The sequence below is a fragment of the Oryza sativa genome, chromosome 5 (genome assembly GCF_034140825.1).
Source record: "Oryza sativa Japonica Group chromosome 5, ASM3414082v1".
NCBI classification, from domain to species: domain Eukaryota; kingdom Viridiplantae; phylum Streptophyta; class Magnoliopsida; order Poales; family Poaceae; genus Oryza; species Oryza sativa.
The window spans coordinates 3819980-3832141 of NC_089039.1; the positions used below are offsets into that span (position 1 = coordinate 3819980).

Sequence of the window (12162 nt, forward strand, 5' to 3'; positions counted from 1 at the left end):
CGCCTCGCTCGGTCGCTCCGTGTATTCCTTTTCCGTTTTTTTTTTCTCCTGATCAAGATCTTGGTTTTCGAAACTACTCCCTTCGTCTCAAAATATAAAAATATAAGAAGCTATAATTAAATGAGATCATCGGATGTTTTCTAGTATTATTAATCTGGACAGACAAAGATTCGTTGTACTAAAAAATATTCCATCCGGTCCTAATTTTTATATTTTGGGACGGAGCGAGTGTATTTTTAAATTACTAATCGGTGTATTTAGTACGAAAAGTTTAGCTTTAAAATATCAAACTAATTCATTTTTACTAGTTTAAAATAATTAAAACTGAAGAAAACATGTGCTAATGATTTTCTAGTTTTGTGTGGTCGTACTTAATTTTCGTCTTGAGCTATCTCACGGCTATGCCCAACATATGCCTAAAATTTTTTCTCTAAAATTCTATTTTTGAAATTCCTAATTTGATTTTAGGCAAAATTTGCTATAGTACACTCAAAAAATATGGTCTTTACTGAGAGACATCCAAAGAACACGTATTTTCTCGTGGACACTGTAAAAATATGGTAATTAGCTACATGACATCCTATTATTTTATTGTTTTCGATGGAAACGGAGAGAGAAACTTTCATAAAAGAAAATTTTGCCCACGGGCCCACTCATCAGTCTAATATCTCCTCTCTTTCTTTGTTCCTCTCCTTCCTCAGCAGTGGGTGGTGGGGAGAAGGTGCCAACGGCGACGCACATGCCGGCGGACGGCGGTGGAGATGAGTCCCTCCGCAGCGGCACAGAGACGGGCCGCCGGGAGTGAGGCCCTCCGCTCCAGGCAATCCCTAGCAAGGCCGGTGGTAGAGGAGGCCGACGGAGGTGGAGTCCTTCATATCGGCGCCAACGAGGCAAGGGGTAGCCGACAACGACGAAGGGGAAGGACGGCTGTGGGGTCACTAGGGCCGCGGCAAAAGGAGGGGGCGGAGGCGGTGGGGACGGGTGCTGAGCGCTGGGCAGTCGGCGGCCTCTATTTGGGAGAAGAAGACGGCGACTCGCTCATGACGCCGTTTGGAGGACGAAGCCGGCGGCGAGAGCATGGAGGGCACCAGATCGGCGATGATGGATGGAGATGGTGTGTTGGCGAAGCCGTCGTCATCGCCGCTGGCGACCCCGAGCTCCTAGGTGAGCGGCACCTCCTTGACCACCCCCGCGGCCACTTCCCTGGCCAGCGCAAGGAGCAGCGCCAACAACAGTGTGGACATCGCCAGTAGTGCCGGCTAGGTTGAGAAGGAAGAATGAGGGTAAAATGGACATTTTGCGTGGTTTCTCTCTCCTCAACGAAGTGAATAATGTATTTTAATGCTCGGGATGTCCTGTGACAAGTTACCATGTTTTTTAAGTGTCCTCGAGCATATTCATGTTTATATGGTGTCTCTCAGCAATGACCATATTTTCTTTAGTATCATATAGCAATTTTCGCCTTGATTTTAAGGTATAAATAGATTTTATCTCCAAGAGATATCTTGAGTTAACTCTCAACAATAAAAAAAAAAAAATCAACCCACCCCTAATTAGGGTGGCAGTTCGGTTTCCTCGGTTTAATCGGATCGGTTTTTTCGGGCTGCCTAGAATTCAGCTTGTAAAATGTAAACCGAAGAAAGTTCTAGAAAAATATCAACCGAGCAAAATAAACCGAAGATGATCAGTTAGGTTTTTTCGGGGTTAAGTTTTTATCGAGAAAGATCTAGCCCCGTTCGAATCCTCCTAAGATGAAGATTAAAAGAGGGCGCGCAAAACGAGAAAGCCATTAACGCATGGTTAATTGAATTTTAATTTTTACAAACTTAAAAATAAATATATTTGATATTTTAAAGCAACTTTCATATAGAAAGTTTTCGCACAAATCATGTCATTTTATAGTTTAAAAACGTGCTAACGGAAACCGAGGTAAAATCTTTATCTCCAGGAGAAAAGAACGGGGTCAATTTTCCACAAGTATGCATGGCCTGATTTGGTGGATCTGTTAGAGCGAGTATAATAGCATGCTACAAGTAAGCTATAAGCACATGTAAAAGAGAAAAGAGAAGAGATCGAGTGCATATTTGTATCTAGCTATAACACGGACTTTGTGTATGAGAGGTAGGACCATATATTAATGGTGCAGTATATGTTTATAGGTAACTATTATATGAATTAGCTATTAAATTGACTATAGATGAATTAGAGCTAGTAGTTGGCTATACTATTAAACTTAAACTTGCTCTTAGCTGTCATGTATTTTTTGGGCCACGGTGAAAGTTGGGCTTGATGCACGGGCCTTGAGCATTCTGGGAATAAGTTCACTTCATGACCCTCAAAAGTGATCGAAATTTAATCCATGGCCCTAAACTATAAAACCAGATATCTTGACCCCCCAAACTCCTAAAACCGATGCAATTTGACTCCATGGACGGTTTTGGGAGACGGTTTTGCTGACGTGGCGTCTACGTGGCAATATTGACCGAGTCTTCGATCCACGTGGTGTTGACATGGCACTTACATGGCATTACAATTGTGGGACCCGTTTGTCATTCACACACATAAAAAAAATTGTGGGGCCACTGACATGTGGGCCCCACATGTCATCCTCCTTCCTTCTTCCTCCCTCTCTCCCTTCTCTCTCTCCCCTTGTTCACCCTCGGCCGGCGGCGGGGCATGGGCCACGGTGTGGTGGCGGCCGGCGGGGGCTGAAGCGGTGGCGGCAGCGGGAGCTAGCTGGAGCGGGTTTTGGAGCGTCGCCGGCGTGGTGGACAGAGGTGGTGCAGGGAGCTCGTCCCCGGGTCGACGGCGACGGACCTCGGCGCGACGAAGAGGAGGTCGCCCCCCTCCGACGGTGGCAGCGGTTCCCGGAGTGGAGGAGTCAACGATGGTAAGGCTAGCGCTCGGCGAGATGGGTCGGCGTCGTGGAGGAAGTCGACCGGCGGGGGTTGCCCTTGGCGTCGTCGATGGCTGAAGACGGAGGCGGAGGTCGAAGGCGGTGGTCCACGCAGTCGAAGCCGGCGGCGCAGCCGTGCCGGCGTGGAAGAGGGAGGCGGCTACTTGGGGCCGCTGCGAGACGAGCAGGACGGTGGCGGCGGCCACAAGTTCCAACCCTCCGAGATGGAGCAGGGCCGAGCAGCCCACCCGCCACCGTCGCCGCCGCCGCTCCGGCCTTTGAGCGCCCGCCGCCGCCGCTGCTCCGGCCTTCCACCGCCGCCCGCCGCCGCTCCAGCTAGCTCCCACTGCCGCCGCCGGCCGAAGGGGAAGAAGGGGAGAGAGAAAAGGGAGAGAGGGAGGAGGATGACATGTGGGCCCCACAATTTTTTTTATGTGTGAATGACAAAAGGGTCCCACACATATTTTTTAATTCTAATGCCACGTAAGTGCCACGTCAATGCCACGTGGGTCGAAGACTCGGTCAATATTGCCATGTAGGCACCACGTGGCGCCACGTCAGCAAAACCGCCTCCCAAAACCATCCAGGGAGTCAAATTGCACTGGTTTCAGGAGTTTGGGGGTCGAGATTAGGGATGAAAACGGAGCGGATAGTTTCCGTCCGCTCCGGACAAAAACGGATACGGATACCTTTCGGATCGGATAATTCTCGGATATTTCGGATACGGATACGAATACGGATATTTTCTCCCGGATACGAATACGAATATGGTATCAGGGTTTCCTTCGGATACGGATAATAATTCGGATATCCGGTGAACGGTGCTATTCGGATATCCGTAGGACCCATAAGACATACCCCATTTCTTTCTAACTCTATAACCTTCAATATACCTTTATAGATTTTAATAGTAGTTTATCTCTTAACACTAGTCCATATTATTAATATTATTTAAATTTTAAAAAATATTTATAAATTATACCTCATTTTATATAAAATGAGCTAATTATATATGTTGATATTTATTTCTATTAGAAGTTGAGTTGGTTTTCGTGTTCCGAGAAAAATTTGTTTCCGTATTCGTGTCCGATCATATTCGATTCTTATTCGTATTCGAGATAATCCGTATTTGTTTTCGTATTCGAGCTATCCGTATTCGTTTTCGTATCCGGTAAAAAATATGAAAACGAATATGGTATGAACATTATCCATCCGTATCCGCTCCGTTTTCATCCCTAGTCGAGATATCCGGTTTTGTACTTTAGAGTCATGGATTAGATTTCAATCAGTTTTGAGGGTCATAAAGTGAAGTTATTCTTTTTGGATTGGCTGAACACTCATCGGTTTCTTCTGTCTCGTCGGTTCACGTGAGATGGAAACCGAAGTAAAAGCCGAACACCGAACTACAGGAAAATAAAAACCGGACAATCAACCGATGGCCCAAAAAACCGCCTCTTAGGTTCGGTTCGGTGAGGTTTTCGGTCTTCTGGATTTTTTTTTAGCCCACGTTTTACCCCTAACTACAAATCCTATCTTAGTATAAAGTTATTCCCCACTAACTCCTTAAGCTTAACCTACAAAGATGTCACATCATCATCCACTAACAAGATGCCACATCATCATTCACTAATTAACAAGATGCCACATCATCATCCACTAACAATCATCACATTTAAACATCATGCAAACATGCTATATCTTTATAGTTTTTATAATTTAAGAGCTTTTCAAATACAAACATGTTAAATTATCATCCAACATAATTCACATAATGTTTCAATGTATATCCTTATTATGTTTTATGATATTCTATATACTTATATAGTTCATCCTCACTTAGTTAGTGCTTAAATGATTAATCTATGGTCCAAATTATCTCTCCTTTTTTTCCTCTAATTAAGTCATATCACATCAATTGTTTTTAGCCTTTAAATGATTAATCTACGGTCTAAACTATCTCCTACTTTTCTTCTTCCATAAAGTCATACAACATTATTTTTTACGTTTGAATCACCATTCTACATACTATTTAAATTTAAATTATCATAAACCATATTAATTTACTTAATCTTATATTATCTAGCTATCTTACACGTTATTTTTTTTATTGTTATCATACTAAATTTCCGCAGCAATGCGCGGGGTTTCACCTAGTACATAAAAAACAGATATCCCTTCGCTCGTTCCCGCCTCACACGCAATCTCTTCCCGCATATAAGCCTTTGTCATGCGGAAATCAGGAGCGAGAGAATCTCCATTTGTGAGAGAAAAAAAAAGAGAAGGGGATTCTAAATCTTAGATAGAACAAATTGCCTTCACAGTACATAAACCTGCGTAAACCTGCGTAGTGGGTATAAATAGATACACCAACTTGTAAACTACTTATTTCAATATAACAACTTACCTAGTCCGAGCGAACCTAGGCCAAACTGATCTCTGCAAGCAAAACTGATCTAACGTGACATATACTAATAAGTAATTATTATTATTATTATTATTATTATTATTATTATTATTATTATTATTATTATTATTATTATTATTATTATTATACAGATAAAATGTATAATTGTTATTTGCTTGATATTTTTAGAGTAAAAGTATATAAACTTGTAAAATGCTCGTTTTAGTACACAAACTTGTCTAGTTCGTGCGAACAAGGATCAAAATAACTTGGCAATATTAATTTTATGAAGTTAACGTTGATTAGGATGTGACGTGCATACGTGTAGTGAGTATGCATAAGATATGCAATATTTATAAATTTAGTCTCTAATTTATCCTTCATCATTGAAATGATGAATTTCATACATTTCTAACCCTTATATCAGTGCTCGATTTTTTTAATCTTTTTCTAATATCACTAAATCATATTCTATATTTTATTGAATAGGTGTATGTCTAATGGTAACCTTCTCATATATATGTTTACATAGTATCCTAATTAGCCTCTAAATCAATATGATTAGTCATGTAGTGTCCTTTTTGACTTTCCCCACACGCACCACACAAGTTTATGCACCAAAACGAGTATTTTACAAGTTTGTACACTCGATTGCACCCACCTAACAAGTTCGTGTACCGACGATGCAATTTACTCATATTTTTAAGATTTAGATTGACAAAACATGAGACAATTAGAAATACCTAACCATGAAAATAAACTTTTAAGAAAAAGTTTTCGGTGAAATAGCGTCTCAGAATAAAAAATAAAATGAATTTTTCAGGAGACTCAGGCATGACAGATTTTTTTTTCCGAACATACAAGTGAACACTATACGTGTTATATACGCAGTTCATTTTTTTGGGAGCGATCAGTATTCATTTTCCGTTTTTTTTTTCTGATCTGATCTGATCAAGATACAGGTTTTATCTTGGTTTTTGTTATTATATTTTTTAAATTGGTTTTTGTTATTATATTTTTTAAATACTAATTGGTGTATTTCGTACAAAAATTTTAGCTTTAAAATATCAAATAAATCTTATTTAAAAGTTTAAAATAATTTAAAAAGTAATCATGTGCAAATGACTTCCTCTTTTTACGTGACCGCACTTAATCTTCATCTCGAGCTATCTCAAACACAGCTATGCCCAACATATGCCTAACAATCTATCTCTAAAATTATGTTTTTAAAATTCCTAATTTGATTTTAATGTGTAAATAGATTTTTATCTCCAAGAGATATTTTGAATTAACTCCCAGCAATAAAAAAGTGGACCCTCTTTTAAAAACAAAGAGCATGAAATCTCAAAGGAAATACAGTAGAGATGCCCATATCATTAAGAAAGATATAGAAATGAGTACACGCGCTGACGCGTTCTTAATTAAATTTTGCATGGTTTGCAAACTTCTGGTGCTTTACATGGGTGATCATTCCAAATGTGACAACAGGATAAGTAGCATAGACAAAAGTCGAACCTATTACATTATTCAGTATACACAAACTGAAAGATAAATCACTGTACGTTTTGATTGTCCATGGTAATCAGGAGACGAAAATGGCTCACAGTATCAAAAGGCATTCAAGAATTTTTAAGTTTCCCATTATGTGGAAGTTTAATTTACATGAGGGAAGTCCTGACTCCCAAAACATCCATTTCTTCCTACAAAGGATCAATACACCGTATTTCACTCTGGTTGCACCTATGACCTATGCCCAGAGAGCTAATATAGACATGGATGCAGATCCAAGCACTAATGCGACATAAGAGACCTTTTTCAATTTATTAGATGATGACATCATTTTATTGTGGAAGAAATCAAGAGAAATGAGATCGACAAGTGCCATGTAGACAAGGATTCCAGAAGAAAGTGAGCCAAGGAGCCCTTCTATTATTAGGGCATTTGGACTGCTATCATCATAGCCAGTCATATGGAATATTGCCATTCCAAGAAGTATTCCCAATGGTGTTGTCACCGAGAACATTACGCACATGTAACCCACCGTTGCAATCCCAAAACCTGCCTGAGATAAATAGAAAAGTATCGATTAACTCATCAATTAAGATCAAAATAATCTTTATTTGGTGCTTTTGTGAATTACAAATTGTAAATTGTAGAAAGAACCACCAGATATTTCAGGTAACTTAGTTGAGATTTGAGAATGGTAAGGTAATAAGGTATGCTACTGGAAATTAGAAATTACTACTTTAGAAGATTAGTGACAGATAAAGTTTAGACTGTTTAATAAAGGGGTATAATAAATTTAAGGTGATGGCTTTATTTGATGTGTTATGTGCTGTCAACTTGAAAAATGATAGAAATTGTGTCAGTGTCACTTTTAAAAACTGAAAGTTTGATATTGCACTCTCCAATTTTTCATGCACCCCCTGTCCCCCCATATATGTAGATACTGCATTTGGGCATACCTCTAGCCACTTATCTTTACTTTTTTGGTTAACATGTCAGACTGCTTTCTGGAGTTGCCCTCCAACAAGACACCACTAAACAAAAGAGGACTTTTAAAAACCTAGTGCTATTTTCCTTTTGTGCATACTGATATGAGGGAAAAAAGGCAACTAAGAATAACACAAATGTTGATTGGCGTGGATGAACAAAATTGGACAGATCATGGATTTAGATGTGTAAAAGATTCTGACATGGATACTTTCACTGCTAAAGTATATGTTATAGTCATATGGTGACTAGGTTCCAGTTGCTAGTGGTGTACAACAGGGATCCTTGCAGGTTTCCACCAAGAACCATTCCAAAGTTACAGAAATACTTCAGGGGGTGCAAAGGGGGGTTAATAAATCACTTTCTATCATTCAGCACCTGGCATGGTGATATTGGTATATAGCGCCTTTCATCTCTGAATTTTAAACGATAATAACAGCAGTAAGGCCTAATCTGGGACAAACAGATTATACAGTAACAATCACGTGTACTGCTTATGTGCAAGCATTGGTAGCTAATCACATATTATAACACCTATGTTTATTTTAAACTAAACAAGTCAATATGACAGGCGACAGTGGCATGAGCGATTCATACTACTAAAACACTGAAACGCACACTGAAAGCCACAAAACTGCTTTGACAAGTCCTAGCTAGTTTGCTTTGCTGCACTCTTTAATTATTAATTCTAAGAAGCAATTCAAGCAAAGAACCACTCCGGTAACAGCTATCGATTCACGGAATTCGATCATGATTCAAGCGAAAACCACTCCGGTAACAGCTATCGATTCACGGAATTCGATCATGATTCAAGCCAAAACCACTATGGTCATAACAATTGATCCATGGAATTCGATCATGAACGGTGTAATTGAAGGCAGTCAGGTAGATGGATTTCGCTTACCTGCGCAATGCAGCCGCCGAGGCCCATTCCTTCGAACACCTGGTGGAAGGAGAGCGCGACGACGAGCGGCCGGATGGCGCAGACATCCTGAGACATCCCCATGGTGACCCCGATGATGACCGAGTGGAACACGATCCCAATCTCGAGCACCTTGGACACCATCTTCTGCTTCCTCCTCGCCTCCTCCTCCTCCCCTCCTCCTCCTTCCTCCCCAACCTCCACCACGTCGTGGTGCCCATGGCAGCCGACACGGGGGGCGACGACGACCTCGTCGCTCCGGACCGCGCTCTTGGCCCCGAAGAGCGCCACGTCGTCCCGGTCCGTGTCGTCTGAGTGCGCGCGCTTCTTGGGGCTCATCTCGCCGGAGAGCTCGAAGACGGGGGACTTCTTGGTGGTGGGGATTGGGGCGTAGGGTTGGTGGGTCGGCGGCGGCGGCGGCGGCGACTCCCCCTCCTCCGCGTGCTGGTGGTGGCCGTGGGCTTCGAGGTGGGAGGAGGCGGAGAGGTCGACGAGGAGGGCGAGGAGCGCGCCGACGAGGGAGAAGAGGCCCGCGAAGGGGAAGTCCCGCCACGGGCGGCGCGTGGCGACGGCGCAGTCGGCGAGCGCGGCGTGCGCGTCGGGGAGGACGTGGACGAGCGAGGTGGAGAGGATGACCCCGGCGGCGTAGCACTTGACGAGGAGGAGGCCGCGCGCGTACCCGGCCTTCCCGCGGAACGCCCCCGTGAGCGCCACGGGGAGGCAGATGCCGACGGCGCTCGCCACGAGGATGGCGAGCAGGGAGCCCGTCTTGAGCCTCGCCGCCGCCGCCCCGTCCCGGCACACCCTCGCCACCGCCGCCATCTCCCCCGCCGGGAAGCACCCCGTCCCCGACATGGCCACGTCAACGCGCTCGCCGGAGTCTCCCGCGACGGCGACGGCGAGCGAGGAGGAGAGGCGAGTCGGCGAGTGGACGGGGTTAAAAACGATTTCTCCTCTGTCCAATTTCTTCAATGCGAGGTGGGCCCAAGGCGATGGGGTTTTGTGGAATTTTTTTTCTTTTGACTGAATATTTTTTTGTTTCTTCGCGAAGAGGGAGGAGTGCTGGTGTTCGGATCTCGCATGTTTGATACTACCTCCGTCCCAAAATAAGTGCATTTTTGCGCTATTCATGTTCAACATTTGACCGTCCGTCTTATTTGAAAATTTTTTATGATTAGTATTTTTATTGCTATTAGATGATAAAACATGAATAGTACTTTATGTGTGACTAAATGTTTTTAATTTTTTCACAAATTTTTCAAATAAGACGGACGGTCAAACGTTGAACGTGAATAGTGCAAAACTGCACTTATTTTGGGACGGAGGTAGTACTACCTACGTCCCACAATATAAAAATATAGTAAAGCATGTGACAAAGACTCACATACTGTACTATTTTCTTATATTCTGAAACGGAGGGAGTACTAATTAGAAGTATTAAATGTAAACTAGTGATAAAATTTATTTATAACTCTAAATAATTCGTGAGATAAATTTATTGATCCTAACTAATCCGTGATTAATTTATATGATGCTACAGTAAACATGTTATAATGATAGATTAATTTGGTTTAAAAATTTTGTTTCACAAATTAGCTCTCATACATGTAATTAGTTTTATTATTAGGCTGCGTTTAATAAATGTACACCCATCAGCACCACCGAGTCACGTGCTGACGCGTCACGCACTCACTGACACGTGGGCCCGGCTGGGTAGGTTGTGCGTGTACTTTGGGTCTTCATTACTGGTGCTGTGTGACTGTGTGGGCAAAATAGCCTCCCTACACTTTCCAAGTTCATGTTGCAGAGTTGCATTTGCAGGGTTAATGCGCGATCCACATTGATTAGTATTGAATTGTTTTGTTTATTTATTGAGTACGGTTTAGATTTATGGAGTAAAGGCTTTCCATGTTTATCAAGCACTTCATTCAGACAAGCATAGATAGTTTGTGTTTGGATGTTGATATGGTATTTTTAGATGTGAATTTTCAACACTTGTTTCAATTTTGATATATTTGTAATGAACAGATTATTATAGTATTATTATCATAGAAGTACGGTTGAAGATAAATCTGCAATATGAATTTTAATACATGTCTAATCTGAATGTCTCCAAAGATTGACCGAGGTTACGTGAACAACGGCAAGTATTTATGGCCGAGCAAAGTACTTTGAAAAGGACACAGACATTTTGATGTTTTGAATCTAATGAAGGGTTAATGCTAAGTGATCGTGCATACCCCGGCCCATTTAAACGGCGCGCACTACATGTACTCTCTCCGTCCAAAAAAAACACATTCTTAGCTTACCAAGATAGAAATAGTGGAGGCTAAGAATGACTAAAATATCCCTAATCATTAAAAAAAAAGTAGTAAGAGTGATATGTAGGTAAATGGTATTTAAAGGATAAAGCTTCTCATTTTACGTGATAAGGATAGGTATGATAGTAGAAGTTGGTTTTTATGGGACAAAATTTAAACTCTGGAAGTTAAGTTTTTTTTTTAAATGGAAGAAGTATTTATCATCATATCAAATAAATGAAACTTATAATCATGCCCTTCATTTCCTACCGTATTGCGTGATCGGATACACTCAAAGGTGATAGTGATCCATGCATATAAACGTAATGCTTAGTAATACAACAAATTATAGTAGGTAAAATTTTTGTATACTTGTTCTAACCGATTTAAATGCCAGTTTTGAATAAAAAAACTCAAGATCGACTTCAAAATTCAAATTTTAACAGCGATTGATAAATCATAAGCCACAGGAGATAGGACTAAAGATGGGATCTGTATCCCGTGTGTATTCCAATTGTTGTCGTGGACACATGGCTCTCAGAACTAGGGTTTACATTACCGGTGGTAACCGCGCGGTTACCGCGGGGTACCGTGATAGAAATACCGCGGTAACCTTCTTAAATTCAAATAAATTTAAAAAATAATTCGAATTTTTGATAAATTTTGTACGGTTTCGTACGGTTTTTCACGGTTACCGCGCGGTAACCGTGCTTACCGCCAGGGCGCGGTAACCCCGGCCCCGGTGGTTTGGGAAACCCTGCTCAGAACCCAAGCCCAGCATTAGTCATGCAATGCAACTATCTGGGTTTTTGGTATTCTGATCAAAACTATGTAAGCAACTAGTTTGAACCTGTATGATGCATGAATCAGATGTGTTATCAGGCTAGCTGTGATCAAAATAGTGTGATGTGAACATGATGCTTCATTTCACAGACTAATCATCAGTGGACCATGACATGCAGATATATCACATATAACATCCATTGTGCATGAGTCAGATGTGATCATACCAGGCTAGCTGCGATCAGAACAGAGTGATGGAACAATTGAACATGATGGTGCATTTCACAGCCAAACATGACAGGCAACCATCAGTGGACCATAACATCCAGGCATATCGGACGAAAGTATAATGCAAATACGGAGA

The 12162-nt window shown here is 41.7% G+C and overlaps 1 protein-coding gene across 1 annotated transcript; it reads right to left on the bottom strand.

Moving 5' to 3' along the window:
* Positions 1 to 6896: 6896 nt before the first annotated feature.
* On the bottom strand, positions 6897 to 9676 carry LOC4337908 (zinc transporter 6-like). The gene is made up of 2 exons (NM_001402499.1): positions 8698 to 9676; positions 6897 to 7362 (listed from the first exon to the last, which is right to left on the bottom strand). Exons 1-2 carry the CDS (start codon positions 9568 to 9570, stop codon positions 7048 to 7050), a joined length of 1188 nt encoding a protein of 395 aa, NP_001389428.1. The 5' UTR covers positions 9571 to 9676; the 3' UTR covers positions 6897 to 7047.
* Between the last annotated feature and the right edge of the window lie 2486 nt (positions 9677 to 12162).